At 42.8% G+C, this 23,463-nt stretch overlaps 1 protein-coding gene across 3 annotated transcripts in view; it reads left to right on the top strand.

Annotated features, from left to right (window-relative positions):
- CREB3L2 (cAMP responsive element binding protein 3 like 2) overlaps positions 1 to 23,463 on the top strand; it is a 288,341-nt gene that overhangs the window by 181,828 nt on the left and 83,050 nt on the right. For 2 of the 3 annotated variants that reach the window (XM_085652011.1, XM_085652010.1), the window contains exon 2: positions 22,280 to 22,493. The exons of the other annotated variant lie outside the window; for it this stretch is intronic. In XM_085652011.1, the coding sequence (XP_085508137.1) occupies positions 22,280 to 22,493 (214 nt within the window). The remainder of the gene's footprint in view (positions 1 to 22,279; positions 22,494 to 23,463) is intronic. 3 annotated transcript variants of the gene reach the window in all.

Below are 23,463 nucleotides of genomic sequence, written 5' to 3'. Positions count from 1 at the left end.
GGGCATGTATGTCTGCCACATTGCACACTTGTAGGCGCTTTAAAATGCATTTCCACATCCATTCTTCATTTACCACCAACTATTAGTTGGTGGTAAATACCGACTCATAACAACACCCACACACTCCCCCTACATCTCATTTCTGTATTCGGAATTTACCGAATCGGTAAAATTACCGATTCGGTAATTTTACCGATTCGGTAAATTCCGAATCCAGAAATTGTCCCCCTACATACCAAAAGCCAAAATACCGGTCGGTAACGGTATAATTACCGAAAATCGGCCGTTACTGACCGGTATTTGGCTACCTACATGAGGCCCTATATGCCACTAAAGTGAGGTTACGCCAGATCCTCCGCTGATCATGATCTTGTCTAATAGGCCGTTTAGAACTATTTTGGTCTGTTTGCTGTATATAGATCGTGATCATATAATGGTCTGTCCATAAAAGGGGATCTGGGGGATCACATCGTATCTGGTCTGTGTTGGAAAAGACCAGATCTAATAGATGTCCTGCACTATGGGTAGAGCCTTCGACTCTTTGGGTAAGTACCATGAGTTCGAGGGAGGTAAATAGTTTGTTTACTTCAGGATCAGCCACATTTCCCCCATGGAAATAGAAGTCTCAGAGCAAAAGACATTTATTTGCAGCCAGTACATGTAGTGCAAGATGTTTCACCAAATGATCTGCAAATTTCGTTTTAGGTCCTGGGGGCCGATATACTAGGGCACCGTACCAGATGTCAGAAGGGGACACGGAAACTTTGAAGATCCCTAATTCTAAGCAATGATTGCTAACCGTAAAGACCCATTTCACATCTAGATCATTTTAAAAGCAATGGCAATCCCTCCTCCTTTTTTGTTTTCCCTATCCAAATGGATACATTTATAGCTCTCTGGTATTGCCAGAGTGATCATGGCGTGATTTGTGGGGGATAACCATGTTTCAGTGAAGAAACACAAAGCGGGATCATGTGAAACCATCATGTCCCATATTTCAAAGGGATGTTTAGCTAAGGATCTAACATTACACAAGATATTTTAATGAGACATGGCTATTGGTTCTACCATACTGCCCCAAGATGAGGAGGCTCCTTCAGATACTGCTATTTGAAATTGACAATAATTGCAGGTGGCAGGCCCCTCCAGCGTGGGCGGGAGTTCAAATAAGGACACTTATTTACATGCGCACGTGTTTTAATTTGAAACAAGGAATCAGCCGAATAGTATACAGTGGTTAAATGGTGCATTTTTACCTTGGGAGCAGCAGCATCTAAATAATGAGGTGCAGTAGAGCACATTTCTTGAAACAGAATGATATAAAATTATTTAATAACGTTTAACCAAGAAGAATTCTATAACTTTGCAGCCAAGCCAGCAATGTTCTATGTAAGTTTCTGCATGCTTCAGCAAGTGCTCACACATTATATGAACATACAGATGTTATATCCGGAAAGGGTCACATATGTCTCAGCTGTTCGTCACTGTGGAACCTTGAGTGTGTTCATTCCTGTTTAGTGCAGGTCTTAAAGTCATACAGATGTTAACTGAGTCTGTCCAGATGGTAAACAGATGTTATACTTGGGAGGGATGACCATGCATGTCTTACTATATGACCTTCCCTCTAAGGATCAGTGTGGCGCTTGTGTAGGCAGATGTGTAGTCATTCAATGGCCATTTGCACACGTTTACAATTATATGGACATGAACAATACGCACAATTCCTCTGACTATAGGAGTGTGTGTCATGCGCTCACCAGGCTTCGCATTTCCCACTGCCTGACATCCAGGAGTCTATACCTAATGAGGTGAGCTTTGGTCCAAAACGCTAAATGTTTTAACAAAAAACGATTTTTCATATCTATGTGGAATGTGCAATGTAATTATAAGGGTACTGTGTGTTTCTTCATTTTTGTATTGTTATAGCACCAGCATCGCAGGCCAACTTTTGGCCACTTTGTAGCCCCATGCATTCAGACGGTGGGATGAGAGGTGATGAGCAAGTTTTACATTACAGTCCCTATTAAATGTTAGGTGAGTGTGGTCTGGTTATAAAGTCTGCTGTGCCCTTACTCTGCAGACCGTTGATTATGTTGAGCCAGTGATTGGCATGGAGTGTCATAGTGTTGGGTTAGAGAGCTAGCTGTGGGCAGTGTGCACACCCAGTCTGTGCCAAGCACCCACCGCAGGCGTCCAGCACCTAACCTATACTAGTTGCTGGTCTGGGGGCTCTCCCATCTCAAACCATGTGTTTGATTCAACATTTGGATTTCAACATTTTCCTGATGAGGAGGTAGTTGGGCTGTATGGGCTTAAGTCAGGCCCTTGCAGCCCATCCAGTGTACAGGGACAGCCCAAGACATATGAATATATGAGCAATTGAAGTCACAATGGGCGCTCGCCACTTTCTACAGGAAGGGCCCCATCATTTTCTGTTAAGATACCTGAGCTGTACCATTATGGCATCTTTGGACGTTGTACTCCAAGACCTCTGCCACCCTGCTTCGGGTTCATAAATGTTGATGGTCAGGATGTTGACTACATTGGAGTTCCTGGTTGGGACGTAATATATCACAGCAGTTGCTCTAGAGTGCTTTGTGTGGGTGCACTGAGCTTTACATTGGACCCTTGCTTCCACTGGGAGCCATTGTAATGATAGTAGGGCATGTGTGAGGCTGTGGCCTTCCGGTTAGCTACCTGGATACACTGCATTAGCCCATCTGCACCATGACTGGTGGGCCGATAATGTCAATGTATGTCCTGTTTGAAGGAGTGATAGATAATGTGATGAACAACAGGTTTGAGTTTATTCCAGATGTTTTGGGGAGAAGTTGAAGCTGAATCCAGGCCTAGAAGCCATGCAATTGGGGGATGTTTGATCTTTTTCTGCTTCGTAATGAGATTTCTGTATTTAGTTCCATTTTGTGCATGAATACTTGTATATTGCAGAGTTAGTGGCTATAGCACGTGCACTTATGATTGAGATGGTTAGGTCGTAGCATACTTTTTTTGTCTTTCTAATAACCGTGGCCCACTTTAACTAAACTGAAGAATGAAGAAAATGTTTTTTAAAACTCTGTCCTTCACAAGTTCATTCCTTGGAAAGTTTTTGCAGACCAGTCGATCCTCTGCAAGGTCACAACACCTTTTTGCTTCAGGAATTTCACCACAGAATCTTGTCACACAGACTTAAAAGCATCTATGTTTTGCAGATCTTGCATTGAGGCAGATGTTAGGTTGCGACTACAGCGTGCATACCAAAGCTATTGTTCTGTTGGAAAAAATGGTTAAAAGTGGCTTGGAGCCTCCCCCCACCCCCATTTCTTAACTTTATTTACCATTGATTGGCTCTCGCTTCACTCTTGTTTCTTTGCTTCCTATTGGTCGACGCCTCCTCCTCTCCTTCAGCTTACTCCTTGGCTTCAGTCTTCGTCCCTGCCGTGAAGCATTGACCAAGTACTGCTTCCTGTTGCCAGTGTCCTTCCACTGTGCACAGGCTCCTTCAAGTACTCTTTTTTTAAATTTACTGCTTGGTACCTCCCTCCCACCACCACGTCGTTCTCTTTTACCCACTCACCCCGCTGCATTTGTTTCCCAACCTCCTCCCTCTTGTTGGATTTTGTTTTGCAGGTTCATATAGCACAAACTCGACCTGAAAGTATTGGAGCGCTTTACATATGCACGAGTTACATTACACAAGGACACATTCATTTTTGTTAGCCACTGGGAGGTTAAAAAATGTGCCTGTATACACCGGAGACTCAAAACTAGCTCCCCAGTTTCACTAGCAGCAGTTCTGACCGTAATGTCACATCCTGTTTAAAAAACATTAGCAAAGCCAAATAGATTGCGCAGAGCCATTTGGTTTTGTTAGTGTTTTGTAATGACGTTGCACAGCATCATAAGAGCTATGGTGCGGCCAGTGCTGGCCGCGCAATAGCGCTTTGTTTTTACTTACTTTGAGCCAATTAAAGCCATGTTGTACAGCAGCCTGCACTGCTGTGCAACAACATTAAAAATCACTGACAGCGCCAACAGGTTTAGCATTAGTGAAACCTGTCGACTTTGCCAATGCTTGTTCATTATATCTCTCCTATAGATCACTTTTAGCTGTCTGTTATTAAAGATCTTTGTGGACGATATTAACACTTGCAAGGGGCTTTGGGTCAGTCCTCTGCTTAACATTATTTGACTTTATTGTTGCTAGCTTATTATTCAATGGCTTTCCTTCCACTTCTTGTGTTGCTCACATTTGGTGAACTATTTTTTAGGTCTCGCCTGACCCAGCGCATGCGCTGGTCTGGCGAGACTTATTGAGAGGGCTCCAAAAAGTGCTACCAGGCCAGCCTAGAGGTACAGTGCATGTGCGCGGGAGCGCGCGCCGCGCTTTACCGCTATCACTTTCGCGGCCGTACGGCCGCTTTGATGTTTGATCGCGATTGAGATCACTTTCACTTTCGCGGCCGCATGGCCGCTTTGCATAGCCAATAGGTCTCGCTTTTGGGACCTTATAAGTATTTAGTTATGCAACTGTTGCATAGCTAAACACTTATAAGGTCCCAAAGGCGAGACCTATTGGCTATGCCAATGCTTGTTTTCTCTTACTTTCATCAAATGTGTGCACTTTCTTGCTCTCTTCCTTGTGTGCTGCTTCCCCCTTCAAATGTCTGCACCCTTTCCTTCCCCAGGGCTATCTGTAATGCTTATGCCCTTCCCCCTCATCCGTTGCTTCCTTCATGCCTCCCCATCTCCCTTTTCTCAGTTGACCCCACCTACCCCCGCTCTTCTTTGCTCTGCGTTCCACCCCAACACATCTGCTCTTCTGCTCCTCCCATTCATGTTTTTTTTCCTCTTTTTTTCCCCTTTGTTATTCATATTTTTGGGAGGGCTTGGTAACTGCAAATTGCTGTTGGGCCACTCCTTTCTTAAGATGTTCATTTTATTATTCGTCATTTTAAATTCTGTGGCATCTGACATCTTAGAATGGTACATAACAAACAAGCATTGACAAAGCAAATAGGTCTCACCTATGCAAGAGCTATTGGCTTTGCCAATGTGTTTCAGCCATGTTGTGCATGAGCGTGGCTGCTGTTCAGCATGGCTAAAACTTAGAGATGTAGAGGAGAATGTTGTGAATTGGCGTAGAGTGTTGTGGAGTGGCATAATGTGTAGTAGAGTGGAGTAGAATAGAGTTGAGTGGCGTTAAGTGGAGGGAGTAGAGTGGAAGGGAATAGAGTGGAGTGGAGGGGTGTAGTGTTCGGTGCAGTAGATTGTCGTGGAGTGGCATAGGAAAGAGTAGCGTGTCATAGAATGGAGTGTCATTGAGTGACGTAGGGTGTCATCGAGGGACGTAAAGATTCCTACAGACAGTGGAGTAGAGTGTCATAGAGTAGAGTGAATTGGCGTAGAATTAATTGGTGTAGAGTGAAGTAAAGTGGTGTTGTGTGGCATAGAGGAAGTTGTGTACAGTGGAGTAGAGTGTCATGGAGTAGATTGTCGTACAGTGGAGTGGTGTAGAGTGTCATAGAGTGGAGTGGCTTAGAGTGGAGGGTCATGGAGTGGTGTAGAGCCAAGTAGTGTGGAGTGTCGTATAGTGGACTGTCGTTGAGTGGCATAAAGTGTTGTGGAGTGGCATAGAGTAGTGTAATAGAGTGGAGTAGTGTGTCATAGAGTTGCGTGGAGTGGCATAGAGGGACTTGCGTAGATTGGAACCTCCTAGATTGGAGTAAAGTAGAGTGGCATAGTGTAGAGTAGACTGTTGTGCCGTAGAGTGACAGGTAGTAGAGTAGATTGGCGTGGAGTGGTGTGTCTTGGAGTGGCATGTCGCAGAGTGTCTTAGAGTAGAGAGTCATAGAGTGGCATGGTATAGAGTAGAGTGGCATGTCATAGAGTGGAGTGGCATGTCATAGAGTGGAGTGGCATGGTGTGGAGTGGAGTTTTGTAAAGTTCAGTGGCATGTGGAAGAGTGGAGGGCATAGAGTGGATTTGAGTGTTATGGAGTAGTGTAGTGTGAAGTATGTGTGGTAGGGCACTGCCGTTACAGACAGCACATTTTCAATTGAAATGACCATTACATTTGCACAGACATACAGTTTCACTGATCAAATGACATAGCGCGCAAACCATAAAGTGTAGAAATCTCATCACCTAGTGTATTGATTTGTTCTTGATCGTATTAACATTTTTGTTTTCACCACACTTCAGAATTACAAAAAAAAGTGCTCATGTATGCTTTTCTAATTCTGATATATTCTGAAATATCTGCGCAGTTCATTTACAGACATTTAGATTTTGGTGTGTACTAGAAAAAAGCTTTTCCATTCACAGCAAGATTGTCACATAAATACTTGCACTTTGAAATCAGAGAAAGAAAAGTAAACACCAAGCTCCCTCCGAAGAACGAGCCTAACATTTGACCTCTGTCTTTGAATGCAAATGTGGTTTCAGAAAGTGAGCACACTTTGAAGACTACAGCAAATAGGCTATGCTGCACGGGAGGGACTAACTAAAGCTGGACAGCCTAAAACAAATAAATCCAGCAAATAGAAAGCAAGCAAATATGATTTACAAAACACGAAGTCAATGGTAAGCAATGGACAGAATGCATTCCCAGTGAAGCTTTCAGAATGTCCCCAAGAATTCTTTAGCAAACAAGACAGCTGCACTGTCTGGTAGGCTTCAACCTACAGCGGCGGCTATGTAATGCCATATGTGCATGTATAGGTCATCACAATGGGCCACTGTACATGATGGATACTCGTGCATGTGTGTTGCCAAATGTGTGCCTAGAAATCATCACATTTTTTTGCCTGATGCAGAGCAGCATCGGCAAAAAGTGTTGGCAAAGCCAATAAGCGAAAGTCAAAAGACAGGACCCATTGGCTTTGCCAATCATTGTCTTAATAACGCGGTGTGTGACATATACTGATTTTCTGTCCCCACAAGACCTACAGGCTGTTTCTCCAATCATGGAACGAACAGACTTGTAGCAGTTAATACCTACAATCAAAGCATAATACAAGCACTGCAGCGGAAGTGGCCAGCTTCCTGCCCTGGGAGCCAAGCATGGCTGCCTCAGACTGCGGCCTGGTTGTTCCAGGGCCCACGGGTGCCAGTTGACGTCTGTTGCTGGTGTTGAGTAACAAAAAGCTGCTGTGACTGGTGCCTCTCGGGGTAATCGGCCTCTGCTCGCGTTGTGCCTCTGAATGCAACCAGCTGATCTCTAAGTGTTTCCAGGACACCATTTTCCAACCTTCCCTTATTTATCTTTAAGTGACAGAGAATTTGTGACCTCTGCTTTTCATGCCCGGGACCTTTGAGCTTCTGCAGCAATGGGAAAAAGATGGCGCAATCTCACTCTCTTGCACAACTCCAGGACGATCCAGTCCACGTTTAAAGAGCCTTAAATGCCTCCGAGTGCCCTAATGGCTCCGTTCAGTACATTGAATATTGTTTCTCATAGGAGCATATTAAGGACCCACGTACCACAGGAAGTGTTGTTTCTCTAAGGAGCACATTAAGGGCCCCATCATTAGAAGGAATATTATTATCCCTCTAAAGAGTGCCTTAAAGTCCCTCTCTGTCACACGGAACGCTACCCCACAGAGCAGAACCTGAAGGCCCCTCTATCATACTGAAGTGTCATGGATATAAAGTAATACCAACGCATACAGTTAGTATTAAATTAAATATTTATTTCCTAAATATAAGACCCGCATACAGCTGATGGAAGAACGGAACCCACAGGAACCCGGTCACAGGCAGAATGTCCGTGCCCGTGAGTGACGTAGGTTAAGTAACAACCAAACATTCCAAATGACGTGAAAAGGTAACAACCAATGGGAAAACAGTACAGCCCCCGATGCACGAGGAAGAAAAACCTGTTACAATATACAACATCTCCCTTTCTCACATAAACAGACTTAATACATAATGAAGTCTCTAAATCTGTTAGGAACGCTGGTTAATCTACCAGAACTGGTACAAGACCCTTCTAAGAGATTTGAAGCAAACAATTCATTGTTCTCACTAAGGGTTACATTTGTTGCTACTTCCCTAGGCTCTTGCTTCTCTTGATCAGTTGATGCACTCATAGTTACACTGTTTTGTATTGTTTCATTTCCAACCACCACTTGCATAGGTATACCTGAAGTTTCCTCTGGACTAAAGTTATCACTGGTAGATTCTTTTGTAACTGATGGAGCATTGTCTTTTCCGTTTAGATTAAAGTCAAACCAACTATCACATTGATCAGAAACTACACTCTCATTAAGTGGACATGACATGAGTTCTTTCTGTCCATCCTTGAGCTTGATGACATCACTTTTGTTTCTCCACCCAAATTTATGGAGTCGAACAGAACCGCTTGAGACATCAATAACTTCAGTAGGTTCATAATACTTGGACTCTCCCTTATGCCTGACAAAAGGTTTCTTGACAATGACCCAATCACCCTTGCAGATCTCTTTTACAACAGCTCTATGAATCTTGTCATGGTATTCTTTAGATTTAATCTGTTGCCTTACAATCTTGTCTCTCACTTGTAGGTTGGAGTCATCTAACTTTGTCACTTCCTGAATACGATCTTGAAGGATAGAAATCTTTGGTGTAACAGCGGCGTTGCCCTGCCGTCCTCTCATGAGGAAAAAAGGCGTATACCCTGTTACACTATTAATCGTATTGTTGTACATATAAACTCTTTCGCGAGTGAATTCAACTACTGGAAAACCCGCCGACAGTGCCATCTGAATACCATCTTTAAGGAAACGATTAACTCTCTCCACTTGACCATTGGATTTTGGCGAGTAACATGGAGTCTTTTCTTGACATATACCATTTCTCTTCAAAAATGTGACCATTAATTCCGAGGTAAGCTGTTTTCCATTGTCCGAAACCAAAACCTGCGGGAAACCTTCCAAAGAAAAACATGACTCCAAGAATTCTATTACACATTTGGAGTCTATAGTTGATACAAATTTGACATATATCCATTTACTATTGTAATCACATAATACGATTACAAATCTAGAATTATGCTCTAGTACACTGAAAGGACCTGCGAAATCAATAGCAAGCTTAATCCACGATGAACTAGGAATATCAACTAACTGCATTTCTTGCACTCTAGGCTTCCAATGCTTATCTGACCTCAAACAAATGGAACATTTTTCTACAAATTCATTCACATCAGAGTCCAATCCAGGCCACCAATAATATTGCTTCAATATTTTTTTTGTCATGGTTGACCCTAAATGGGAGGTATGAGCTAACTCAATTAGATGTTTTCTTAGTTTTGCAGGTGGAATCAATAAATCCCCCCGTAAAACAAAACCCTTCTCAATGCTCAACTCTTCAGCGACTTGCACATACGTTTTTAATGCATCATGTACATTTCTGATAGGCGGCCATTTGCTCAATATATACTCTTTTACCTTGTTTAACACTGGATCTTCATCTATGAGACTTAACCATTCCGATTCTTTACATATCTGTTCCGATTTGTTAAAACCGTGAACATATGACACTACACACTCAGTTTCTTCTTCCATTTTGGACTCTACATTGTTCAATGGAAGACGTGAAAGGAAGTCTGCATTTACATTTTTCTTACCTGCTATATGTTTAATAGTAAAATTGTATTCTTGAAGTTTAGATAACAACCTTACTAATCTTGCAGAAACCTTACCATTTCCCCTGCCGCAACCATCCATTAAGAAAGTCAAAGGTTTGTGATCTGTGATCAACTCAAAACGTTTACCCCATAAGTAGATTTTGAGTTTATCAACTGCCCAAAAACACGCCAGGGCTTCCCTCTCTATGGTACTGTAGTTACACTCTGCATCCGATAAACGTCTGGAAATGAATGCAATGGTATGCACATTACCTGCCACCTTTTGGGAATAAACAGCACCTATGCCGATCGAACTTGCATCTACTGTAATGATATTGATACCATCAGGATCATAGGGTTTCAACGTTGGGGCTTTAACAATAGCTTTTTTGATTTCTGTAAAAGCAAAATCTTGACTCTCAGACCAAATATACTTCTCACCTTTGCGAAGCAACATTCGTAAAGGCTCAACTAAATCTGAGTAGTTTTCAACAAAACGTGAATAATACTCACTGAGCCCTAAAAAAGATTTAAGGGTATCCTTATCTGTAGGTTTTGGAGCATCAGATATAGCTTTAACTAAATTGAGTTTAGGTTTAATACCATTTCCACTCAATACATGGCCCAAGTACTCAATTTCAGTTTGAAGAAACTTACATTTGTCTTTAGCAACTGTCATGCCTCTCTCGTTTAACCTGTTGAGGACTGTATCTAAAATTTCATTATGTTTTTCAACAGTATTAGCATGAACGAGTATGTCGTCCTGAAACTTCTGAACACCCAAAACTCCTTCAAATATACATTCCATTAATTTTTGAAACACACTGGCTGATGAAGCCAAACCAAAAGGAAGTCTTACAAACCTATAAGCACCCAATGGAGTAATAAAAGTAGTTAGATCCTTTGATTCATCAGATAATTGTACTTGGTGATATGCAGATTTGAGATCTATCAACGAAAAATAATTAGAACCTTTAGTAGCCGCAAGAATCTCCTGGATTTTGGGCAAAGGGAAACAATCCACCAAAATATTTTTGTTTAACGATCTCAAATCAGCACATAAACGAACCTGGCCATTCTTTTTTTTATTATAGGAAAACAATGGTTCTGTCGGGTATGGGTAAAGCAATTGCTTTGTTGAAAAAATGAATCAAGGAAAAAAGGAGAATCAATCAAGTTGACCACACAATCTCAAAGTACAAATCAAGATCAGGCTTGTTTTGAAAGATGTAATGTCATTCTTTATATATAAATTGCATCATTTATATGAAAAAACACAAATGACATTTGTAATGCAGGATTACCAAGGTAGTAAACCGTAGAGTGAGTCAGTGAATTTGTGACAAGGTGACATAAGTGACCGAATTGTGCATAATATATACAGTGAACAAATGCAGGAAAGACTTTTTATATACACAATATACAAGAGGAGGGCCAGTATCGAGGAAAAACAATGACACTGTTTCATGGATAAATCAAAACATGTATGAAAAACAGGTCTCGCACTGGTCCTAACAATTATCGTCGACGTTTCAACCCAATATAAGCGACTTTGAATCGTCATGCAGGGTCTTCATCAGGACATTTAAAATAAACGATGGCAACCTGCAAGAGCAAGTAAAGTACGTGTCAATATTGTGTTGTGATTATTTAATTGTGTGATCCCGAAAGATAAGGGCCATCACTCACCTAGCCAGTGGTCTAGGATGGCCTGGCAGACAAACGTTCACGCGTAGAAATACAGAGCGCCTCATGAAATGTGATCTCTGTAAGTCAAAGTAAAAACGCGTGTTGCCGTCAGTAACCAACAAAGAGTCTGCGCCTATTAAGTTGTGAGGCAACGAATAAGGGTTAATAGACTACAAGAAATGGCCTCTATGTAGACCGGTTCAGGAAATTAAGCGATTCAATCATCAGTTTAAAGAAAATAACTTCAGTGCTTAAAGAGACGCTCACCTTTAGACGGCGGTGGTATTTTAAATGAGGCCGACTCTGGTGAATAAATCGCGTCGGAACCGATCCGAGTTGTACTTCCTATTATTATCTGGAAGGATAAACATTCAATGAGGACTGTTCACGACCGGGTAGGGCCGGGGGCACTGGATAAGGGGATAATTGCTTACTTGGGAAGAAAAGGAGCAAAGCGGTTACGACTCACGCTGCAGCACCTCCTGTCTCAGTCGGAGGAAGCCGCAACTGACAGGCAGGCTGCTACATGAAGGTGAGCGGGGCAGTCCTGTCTGACGTCGACATAGTGACGTGTCAGGAGGGTTGCCTAGCAACCACGGTCGCATCAGGGAATTAAGGCAGCTTGGGCGATGCGCGCGCTATGCTGACGTGGGCTGACAAACAAAATCTCAATCAGCAAGGTTGGCATGATTACTAAGCGAATGATCAGATCGCGTACTATAGAGATGGTTATGTGGAATTGTGCAGTATTGCGGGCTACTCTCTCGCTGTGTGAAATTGAGCGGGGCAGTACTTGTTGACGTCAGCAGAGTGACGTGTCAGGAGGGTTGCTTAGCAACCACGGTCGCATCTGGGAACCGATGCAGCTGGGCCAGAGCGCGCGCTAGACTGACATGGACCGACAAACCATATGTCAATCATCAGGCTTAGCATGATTACTGAATGAACAGATCGTGTGCTATCGTGCAGTATTGCGGGCTCAAGTGGCAGGTGATGAGGCAATTGGAAGTGAAGCGGTATGCCGAGGGGGTTCAGCAACTCTGATCACTAATAATTGTACGTGGCCAAAGCAAAAAATGTGTACAGAGGTATGTATTCATCGAGGTACAATTGGTACAAGATGACAATGAAAAAACGGAAAACACATAAGTCATCGTTTACAACACATGTGCCCAATAGGACAGCTATTAGGAACAACAAGCACGAAGACATAAATCGAGCACAATTTGAGGTCTATCTCAGAGTCCCATGTGAGAGTGCCAGTAAATGACAAAGTAGGTCGAACAATGAAAATATGAACAACTCATATATACACACTGCAGATGAGCCTAAAATTATGCGATATAGGGTGCATGGAGAAGTGTCATAGTTGCCCCATCTCCCTGGATGTTTCCTCGAGGCTGTTAAGCCCTTGCTGCACAGTATTGAGGAAATGAATCCATCTACACTCTTTTCTCTTCAGATTCACAGCTATTGATCCCCCTCTTGGCGTAAGACTGACCTTCTCTAGCACCCACCATTTCAATTCTTCAGGTAGATGGCTTAGTGCCAGAAAATGATCCACCATGGGGGCGCCTTGCGTTCTGCATCTGATACGGCTCATGTGTTGTAGTATCCTCACTTTTATTTTTTGTGTTGTTTGTCCCACGTATAAGAGATCACAAGGACATCTTATCACATATATTAGATTGGAGCTGTTGCAATTCGTGAAAGTTGATGAGTTATATGTTCTGTCGTTATGGGAGAAGGAAGAGCCCTCTATTGACAACGGACAGGCTTTGCATTGGCCACACTTGTAATGGCCCACGATGGAAGGTAGTCCCAACTGTTCTCTGAGACCACGTGTTTTCGGTGGTTCAAGGTATGCCTTAACAACACTGTCTTTTACATTCTTGGCCCGTTTGAACGCGAAGATAGGTTCCTCGATGGTAGGGAGTTCACTGGCAACAAGATTCCAGTACTTCTTGATGATTTTCTTCATCCCATTGCTCTTCGTGTTAAAGGATGTGACACATACAATGTTTTCACTCTTCGATCTCTTTTCTTTGACCTGTAAGAGTTCATCTCTCGGACAATACCATGCGCGTTTACGTGCGCGTTTCAAGAGACCCAATGGATACCCACGTTCCTTTAGTCGAGCGGTAAGGATCTCAGTTTCTTTAAAGAAATCCGCTCTGCGTGTACAGTTCCTCGCTTTATACCTCCATTCCCCAGACGAGGGCCCTTGAAGTAATCAAAGAAATCCTTGACAAAAGAATGAGACCGCACTGGATACCCACCGAATTTCTGCTGGGCCTGCTGGAAATTGCCATGAGACACAATTATTTTATTTTCATGAAGCAGTTTTATTATCAATGTAAAGGCGTGGCGATGGGGGCTACCTATGCGCCGAGCCTGGCCAATATCTTCATGGATGCATATGAGGAGGAACATCTATACAACCACCAGAATCCGTTCATTGACCACATTACCGTCTGGAAACGTTATATAGACGACGTTATAATGATCTGGTCTGGTACTAAGGACGAACTCAATCAGTTTTATAGCTGGCTGAATGCTAGATCCAATGATATCCAGTTCACCATGTCAAATGATAACAATACCATCGATTTCCTGGATCTTACCTTTGAAGTGGATGATGGACAACTAATTTGTGACCTCTTTCGCAAACCAACGGAACGGAACACCCTCCTGAAGTATGACTCTCACCATCCACGCAGCCTAAGAGATAACCTTCCCTATGGCCAATACCTTAGACTGAGGAGGAACTGTACACGCAGAGCGGATTTCTTTAAAGAAACTGAGATCCTTACCGCTCGACTAAAGGAACGTGGGTATCCATTGGGTCTCTTGAAACGCGCACGTAAACGCGCATGGTATTGTCCGAGAGATGAACTCTTACAGGTCAAAGAAAAGAGATCGAAGAGTGAAAACATTGTATGTGTCACATCCTTTAACACGAAGAGCAATGGGATGAAGAAAATCATCAAGAAGTACTGGAATCTTGTTGCCAGTGAACTCCCTACCATCGAGGAACCTATCTTCGCGTTCAAACGGGCCAAGAATGTAAAAGACAGTGTTGTTAAGGCATACCTTGAACCACCGAAAACACGTGGTCTCAGAGAACAGTTGGGACTACCTTCCATCGTGGGCCATTACAAGTGTGGCCAATGCAAAGCCTGTCCGTTGTCAATAGAGGGCTCTTCCTTCTCCCATAACGACAGAACATATAACTCATCAACTTTCACGAATTGCAACAGCTCCAATCTAATATATGTGATAAGATGTCCTTGTGATCTCTTATACGTGGGACAAACAACACAAAAAATAAAAGTGAGGATACTACAACACATGAGCCGTATCAGATGCAGAACGCAAGGGGCCCCCATGGTGGATCATTTTCTGGCACTAAGCCATCTACCTGAAGAATTGAAATGGTGGGTGCTAGAGAAGGTCAGTCTTACGCCAAGAGGGGGATCAATAGCTGTGAATCTGAAGAGAAAAGAGTGTAGATGGATTCATTTCCTCAATACTGTGCAGCAAGGGCTTAACAGCCTCGAGGAAACATCCAAGGAGATGGGGCAACTATGACACTTCTCCATGCACCCTATATCGCATAATTTTAGGCTCATCTGCAGTGTGTATATATGAGTTGTTCATATTTTCATTGTTCGACCTACTTTGTCATTTACTGGCACTCTCACATGGGACTCTGAGATAGACCTCAAATTGGGCTCGATTTATGTCTTCGTGCTTGTTGTTCCTAATAGCTGTCCTATTGGGCACATGTGTTGTAAACGATGACTTATGTGTTTTCCGTTTTTTCATTGTCATCTTGTACCAATTGTACCTCGATGAATACATACCTCTGTACACATTTTTTGCTTTGGCCACGTACAATTATTAGTGATCAGAGTTGCTGAACCCCCTCGGCATACCGCTTCACTTCCAATTGCCTCATCACCTCCCACTTGAGCCCGCAATACTGCACGATAGCACACGATCTGTTCATTCAGTAATCATGCTAAGCCTGCTGATTGACATATGGTTTGTCGGTCCATGTCAGTCTAGCGTGCGCTCTGGCCCAGCTGCATTGGTTCCCAGATGCGACCGTGGTTGCTAAGCAACCCTCCTGACACGTCACTCTGCTGACGTCAACAAGTACTGCCCCGCTCAATTTCACACAGCGAGAGAGTAGCCCGCAATACTGCACAATTCCACATAACCATCTCTATAGTACGCGATCTGATCATTCGCTTAGTAATCATGCCAACCTTGCTGATTGAGATTTTGTTTGTCAGCCCACGTCAGCATAGCGCGCGCATCGCCCAAGCTGCCTTAATTCCCTGATGCGACCGTGGTTGCTAGGCAACCCTCCTGACACGTCACTATGTCGACGTCAGACAGGACTGCCCCGCTCACCTTCATGTAGCAGCCTGCCTGTCAGTTGCGGCTTCCTCCGACTGAGACAGGAGGTGCTGCAGCGTGAGTCGTAACCGCTTTGCTCCTTTTCTTCCCAAGTAAGCAATTATCCCCTTATCCAGTGCCCCCGGCCCTACCCGGTCGTGAACAGTCCTCATTGAATGTTTATCCTTCCAGATAATAATAGGAAGTACAACTCGGATCGGTTCCGACGCGATTTATTCACCAGAGTCGGCCTCATTTAAAATACCACCGCCGTCTAAAGGTGAGCGTCTCTTTAAGCACTGAAGTTATTTTCTTTAAACTGATGATTGAATCGCTTAATTTCCTGAACCGGTCTACATAGAGGCCATTTCTTGTAGTCTATTAACCCTTATTCGTTGCCTCACAACTTAATAGGCGCAGACTCTTTGTTGGTTACTGACGGCAACACGCGTTTTTACTTTGACTTACAGAGATCACATTTCATGAGGCGCTCTGTATTTCTACGCGTGAACGTTTGTCTGCCAGGCCATCCTAGACCACTGGCTAGGTGAGTGATGGCCCTTATCTTTCGGGATCACACAATTAAATAATCACAACACAATATTGACACGTACTTTACTTGCTCTTGCAGGTTGCCATCGTTTATTTTAAATGTCCTGATGAAGACCCTGCATGACGATTCAAAGTCGCTTATATTGGGTTGAAACGTCGACGATAATTGTTAGGACCAGTGCGAGACCTGTTTTTCATACATGTTTTGATTTATCCATGAAACAGTGTCATTGTTTTTCCTCGATACTGGCCCTCCTCTTGTATATTGTGTATATAAAAAGTCTTTCCTGCATTTGTTCACTGTATATATTATGCACAATTCGGTCACTTATGTCACCTTGTCACAAATTCACTGACTCACTCTACGGTTTACTACCTTGGTAATCCTGCATTACAAATGTCATTTGTGTTTTTTCATATAAATGATGCAATTTATATATAAAGAATGACATTACATCTTTCAAAACAAGCCTGATCTTGATTTGTACTTTGAGATTGTGTGGTCAACTTGATTGATTCTCCTTTTTTCCTTGATTCATTTTTTCAACAAAGCAATTGCTTTACCCATACCCGACAGAACCATTGTTTTCCTATAATAATCCTACCCAGGTTCTGAGGGACACAGGGTCACCCCATTGTTTATATACATTCTTTTTTTTAATCAGAACTATGGCAGAAACCCATTCTGCTGAATTTGTTTGTTCAATCACCCCTTCATCAATCAATTTGTCGAAGTTTTTGTAAATCAGCCTTTACAGATAAAGGAATTGGTCTTACCTTATGCTTCACTGGTATAGCATTTTTCTTCAACTTTATAGTATGTTCAAACCCCTTGACACAACCAATACGGTCTTCAAAAAGAGCCTCATATTTACTTAGAATTGATTCAACTTTGTCTAAAGACGACAAAGAATCAGAAAAAGAGACTGCATGAACAAAATTTTCATCCAACACAATAGGATCATCGGCACCTGGTTTGAGAAAAATTCCCAGTCGCGCCAAATCTTTCCATCCTACTATGTCTCTACCACGCTCAGCAACATATACCTTAGTAGAAATGATTCTTCCTTTGATATTCAAGTTATCTTGGAAATAACCCAACATATTTATGTCGAAATCCCCAAAAGCTTTGGGATTGACATCTGAGGCTAACAAATCAGTATTAGGCCAAAATTTTTCATACTTAATATCAGAAATTATGGTAATAGGCGAACCTGAATCCGCCATGATATTAATTTCCACATTACCTATGTGTGCAACACCAAGAGGACCTTTTATGGTATCTCCAGGATCATCAATTGTCAAAACAATATTTGAGCACATGTCTTCGTCAAAATCATCAACAGAACTAACTTTTACTTTTTGAAACCTCTGAGCTCTAAAATTGTTGCACACACCAGCAAAATGTCCTACCTTAAAACATTTGGTGCATTTCCTCCCCTGCGCAGGACACCCTTGAAAATCCGCCTTATGATTCTTAGAACCACATCTAAAACAAATAAAAGCATTAGAATTTGGACTTTTGCTAGTTTTCCCTCTTCTGTCGTAGTTAGGAACATGTTTCTTATGCTCCTGAACATAATATACATCATTTTTTACATTCTTATCAGAAGAAAGTTCCTTTGTGCTTTCCAGAGAACGCTCTATACCCTTAGCAATGTCAATAGTTTCCTGTAAGGAAGGATTTCTACAAGCTAACAACCTTTCCTGAAATTTTTTTTCATAACAATAAAAAACAAATTGGTCTCTAATATAAATATCCACCATGTCATTAAATTCACATTTTGTAGCCAAAACACGTAAACAAGCAATGTACTCTTCAATAGTCTCATTTTCTAATTGTTTCCGCGTTGCGAAACGATGTCTGCCAACCATAATGTTGGGTTCTTCTCCAAATTGTTTTTCTAGCCGTTTTACTGCTTCTTGGTATTCATTCATAGGAATAAACTGACCCGGAGGTACTTCAAATTCCGGCAGACTATCAAAAATTTCTTGGCCTGCTGCACCCAACAACCCAAATAAAATGGCTTTTTTTCTTTCAGGCTCATACTTCTTTCCATCTATTGCTATTAAATAATTCTCAAATGCCCTTAACCAGTTTTTCCATTTCATAACTGGTTTACCTGGATCAGATAAGAAAGGTGCTGGTGCGCTGATATTTGAATTTTCTGACATATTATTTTTAGAATAAGTTTCCTCTTTTTTAAATTCACCAGCAATTTTGGAAACAGTTACTAGAAAGTTATTCAAAGAAAATATGACTTGCCACAACTTAGTGGAAATAAACACGATGAAAATCCTATTTGTGTGAAGCTATCATGCAAATTCTCTTCGTTTTAAAATATTTTATAAAAAACACCAAATAAAATACCTGCAGTCAAAGTCTCCTCACACTATAATGCCAGCACACGCACTTTCTTATGGAAATGTAATCCAAAATGGAGTCACGCAACGTGAATACGTACGTGTGGGCGTAGAAAACTACGTCACAAGAACTGACAGTAACTTCAAGACGTAGAGAGGGAACCGTTACAGCTGTGCGCAAACATGCGTGCCAACGTGTACTAATACGTCACCTTCGATGACAGTTACAGCTGAACGTTGAAGAAAAACCGTTACAGCTGAGAAGAATTGCCGTTAACTGTAATAGCGATCGATGAAACACCTCAGCAACTACAGTGCGACAGAAAAACGTGCACATACACGGCGATTAGTAAATAATTAATCTTTCATGCCGTGAAAATAACATAGCAACTTGCCTTTGAATTAAATTCGATGCGGACATCACCCAACGAAACTTCTAAGCGTCTGTTGGCTCCGTAAATAACTACAGCGTAAAATCAAGAAATACGAATCCCATTACTTAGTGGTTAACTAGAATAAAGCAGTACACAGCAATAACTTGCCTTTCAGAATACTGTTGAAGTCCTCGAACACTGTGGACGCCAAAAAGTACTTCAGCATCACGGGTCTTCACTTGACACTCGCATCCCGTCCCTCGTCGCCAAATTGAAGTGTCATGGATATAAAGTAATACCAACGCATACAGTTAGTATTAAATTAAATATTTATTTCCTAAATATAAGACCCGCATACAGCTGATGGAAGAACGGAACCCACAGGAACCCGGTCACAGGCAGAATGTCCGTGCCCGTGAGTGACGTAGGTTAAGTAACAACCAAACATTCCAAATGACGTGAAAAGGTAACAACCAATGGGAAAACAGTACAGCCCCCGATGCACGAGGAAGAAAAACCTGTTACAATATACAACACATACCGAATGAGACTTGTGCTTCAATGGCTTTTAGTGGCCGAATAAAGTACCTTTGAACTGAACTGACTCCGTTTGTCTGCAAATGGCAGCTGACCGCGCGCGTGATGTCTCTCGTGGTGTAACAGGTGTTGCCAGCGCGTGCACGGACAGCTTTCATCTCCCGCTGGTTACCCGCTTGTAAACATTGTGGATGCCTCATCTCTTATGTTTAAAATATTTATGTAGATCTGATCTCCCAAGGAATGGCAGCAGAGTTCAGTGCCTTCATCGTGTGTCATTCTGCGCATTAGTGTGAGATGCCATCACATTACGTAATGCCCGTGGTGCCTGCCATTGTTAACGAGCACCACTACCAGCTTCCACTTCATTAGTTAAATGATCGCTGTTTGGTATTATAATAATAATGACGTGTTTTATATACAGCTATGTAACTCGCTTCTGGTTTTAAGTGCCATAAAAACACGTGAAACCTTTCCTCAATTAATGGTTGTGCTCAAACTTTGGGATGAAGTATGGCTGAGTCAGCCCTGCTGGCATCAAGCGTTGGGCCTGGGGAATCTACATTGCTTGAGCTGCAAAAGTTCCAGTCATTGAAGAGCCCCTTTGGCTCATTGCCAGTGCTGTCACGTATGCTGTTGACTTATAAGGCTTGTGAGTGACCAGTGTCATAGAGCAGTCATAATGCCGTAATACAAATGGCCTGCTAATAAAGGCTGTTGTTGTGGCAGACTAGTTCTCCGTCGACCCTTTGTCTAATCTCTTATGATGTCAATGATGGCTGCTCTTGCTAACAGGTGGAAGTTGTCTGTGGGTGTAAAGGATGGCTGCACATGCTAGTGGTTAGTGGAAGTTGTCTGTGGGTGTAAATGATGGCTGCTCTTGCTAGTGGTTGGTGGAAGTTGTCTGTGGGTGTAAATGATGGTTGCTCTTGCTAGCGGTTGGTGGAAATTGTCTGTAGTTGGGTGATAGAAGGTTCTTGTGTAAGTGATTCATTCATGTGCTGGTTTTCGTTGATAGATCTCTGAATATGAGATGTCCTCTTGTGCTTATTCTTGTCTGGATTTTGTTGGCCTTGTTATGCGGTTGCATGTCTCTCCATGATACTCTTTGTTTGACGTTTTACATGTTATTGTGGTGGAAGATGCCGTCACATGGTGAAGTCTGGCCTTTTACATAGTAAGAGATGCTCTGTGCTGGCTGTGTTTTGGTTTGGCACCTTCTGGCTCTTAAGGTGTTCAAATGCCTTTTCGCTGTGTTAGCTGTACCTCCTTGGCAGAGATGGAAAAGTATGCTGGGAGGATGGCTCAGTGAATTGAAGGAGCTCCGCTGATCACGCAGTGTGCTGGAGATCATTTACTGATCTGATTTAGCCTAATGATTATGGTTTTGAGTCCTGGTGAGGCAAACTGAGTCTTCCATCCCCTTGAGGTGGGTAAGTTGAGCAACATGTAGTTACATCTGATAATTACAGCACTAGGAAACTGTAGGAGGGCCGTATTTGGAGCTAAATAAAAATAGGTTACTGTTATCATAGCTTCCTGCAGTAGCTCACAGAGTGCAATATAGGTTGTTATTTATCCCCATTAACTCCTAGAGTTTCTCCTTTTCCTGATGCGTAGCGTTTTGCCGCCCCACTACTTTGCAGAGCTTAATTACTCTTTCTCATGTGCCCAGTAGCAAATAACTGTGTGGCATCACCGCTTTCACATGCCACTTCCATTACTGCCTAGTCTATTTGAGGTTGCCTTGACACATTGTTGTGGTTTTATATGGTGCCACATGTGACGGGTTCAAGGTAGTCGGTGTGTGTTGGAAAAGGAATCCATCAGGAGAGATGGATCCACTGACTAGAGAAATTGGACAGAACACCAGTGTTCTCATGGACATCTAAAATGTCTGTCCATCTTTGCTTTTCTAAGCTCTGGCGGCAGGGCTTGTCTTAGCGTAAACATACCTTCCAAAGCACCAGTTCCACGCAAAGAAGGTTTGTCGCTTGAAATTGGAACTCCTCTGATTGAAACATGCTTTTTTGAAGCCACATGGACCAGAGTGATGTCCTGGTATTAATTCCTTTCTTGAACGGGAAATCAGTGCAGCCCATGAAAGGCCAACCTCATAGCATGGCCTGTCATTGGTTTCAATCTAATTGTAGCTTTTTACTATCTTGGTCAGTAGTAGGTGGATCTTCCTAAGACTTTTCTTGTGGAGTGGTAAACCTCTGTGTGCACTAAAGATCATTCAATGGCCATTCTGCATTTCAGGTTGCCAACCACGCTGTCTTTCTGGCTCTAACTGCCTCTCTTGGTCTTGCTGTGGACTGTGTACTGCTCCTTGGACCAGAATGCTTTTGTGCTTACAGTGACATTATGTACTTCAGGTTGCTAACCTCCCTGTCTTTCTGGCTCTAACGTCCTCTCTTGGTCTTGCCCGTGGATTGTGTATCGCTCCTTGGTTCAAGATGCTTGTGTGCTTACAGTGACATTATGTACTTCAGGTTGCCAACCTCTCTGTCTTTCTGGGTGTAACTTCCTCTCTTGGTCTTGCCCGTGGACTGTGTATCACTCCTTGGACCATGATGCTTGTGTGCTTACCGTGACATAATGTACTGCTAGCTCAGTAATTTGTTTAAAATGGACCTAAAAGTGCTGCTGTTTGTTCTGTCCAGATGCAGAGGTTCCGTCATTGCATGCAAGTTGTTGCTTGAAGTTGACACACACAACAGACCTCTTCCTTCTCTCCTTGCAGCATTTCAACGAGTTCCTGGATGACTTCTCGCAAGATGTCCTGGGCCAGCTCTTGAATGACCCCTTCCTTTCGGATCGAAGAGACATGATGGACGTGGACCTGTCCCCGTGCTCGCCGGCTCCTCTCATCCAGGCAGAGCACAGCTACTCCCTTTGTGGTGACTCTCGGCCTCAGTCTCCACTGACCCAGGGGACGCCAGAGGACTTTAATGACGGTAATACCCTCATCTCATGTCTGCTTCTTCATAGTACAAGCATCATATCCAGGCATGTCGGTGCACCTTATTGTGCTATTACGGATCATACAGGTCGTAGAGCACAATATTTATAGAGGGGTGCTGGTCCTGCAACTTGTCAATGCCAGTAGGAAGAGTCTGTGGTGGAAGTCCGTGAAAAGTGCTCTTTGAGTTCTGTTTGAAACTTCAAATTCTTTGTATTGTTAAGAATGAAACGCGAAACATCAGGAGACCTAGAAGGTTAATACGCATTTAATGCAAAAATATCAAAAGACACGCTAAAAATAAGGCGGGATTGTCATTTCAACTGACCAGAGCTCCTAATCAAAAAGCCAGTCCGAGCATGTAATGCGAAAATGCATGCAAATTTGAATAGTTCATATACGCTTTTCTATTCAGTACAAAAACATGGAGCATAAACGTGTGTTTTGCAGCGTGAATCTTTCTGGATTCACTATGCTGTGCATTATTCAGCGATCTGGTGGTTGGGTCCGGATTCGTAGTCTTTCTTTTGTTTTTTTAGTTTTTTGTAGCCCAGGTGGGCGTCGACGTCCCACCATTTGGTGTACCTCTCGTGACGTCGGCGTGCTTCCTGCGGAGGTCCCACCTTTGGGGGGCCATCTTCAGATTCTTTTTTCCGCCGTTGGGTCTGGATCGTCATCGAGAAGCTCCAGAGTTTTACACGTAGGAGGAAGGAAAATACGCGAGTTTCATCGAAGGAGAATTTACAGAAGACTACAGAGAGAAAGGAATTACAGCCGGGACGGCGAAGAAGGAGGAGATCCTCAAATTTCTTCGACGCCCATAGGAAAATGCGCATTCAGGGACTCTGAGCGCAATGGACAAGACACCATTTAAATTCTGCCCTAACTGCCACCACAAGTACGCGCTGAAGGACCAACATCCGGTGTGCAACCTTTGCCTGCTGATCAACCACGAGAGCAAGGAC

The sequence above is a fragment of the Triturus cristatus genome, chromosome 4_1 (genome assembly GCF_964204655.1).
Source record: "Triturus cristatus chromosome 4_1, aTriCri1.1, whole genome shotgun sequence".
Classification (NCBI taxonomy): Eukaryota; Metazoa; Chordata; class Amphibia; order Caudata; family Salamandridae; genus Triturus; species Triturus cristatus.
The sequence above is the reverse complement of the archived record's forward strand: the minus strand, read 5'-3'. Positions and strand labels throughout refer to the sequence as shown.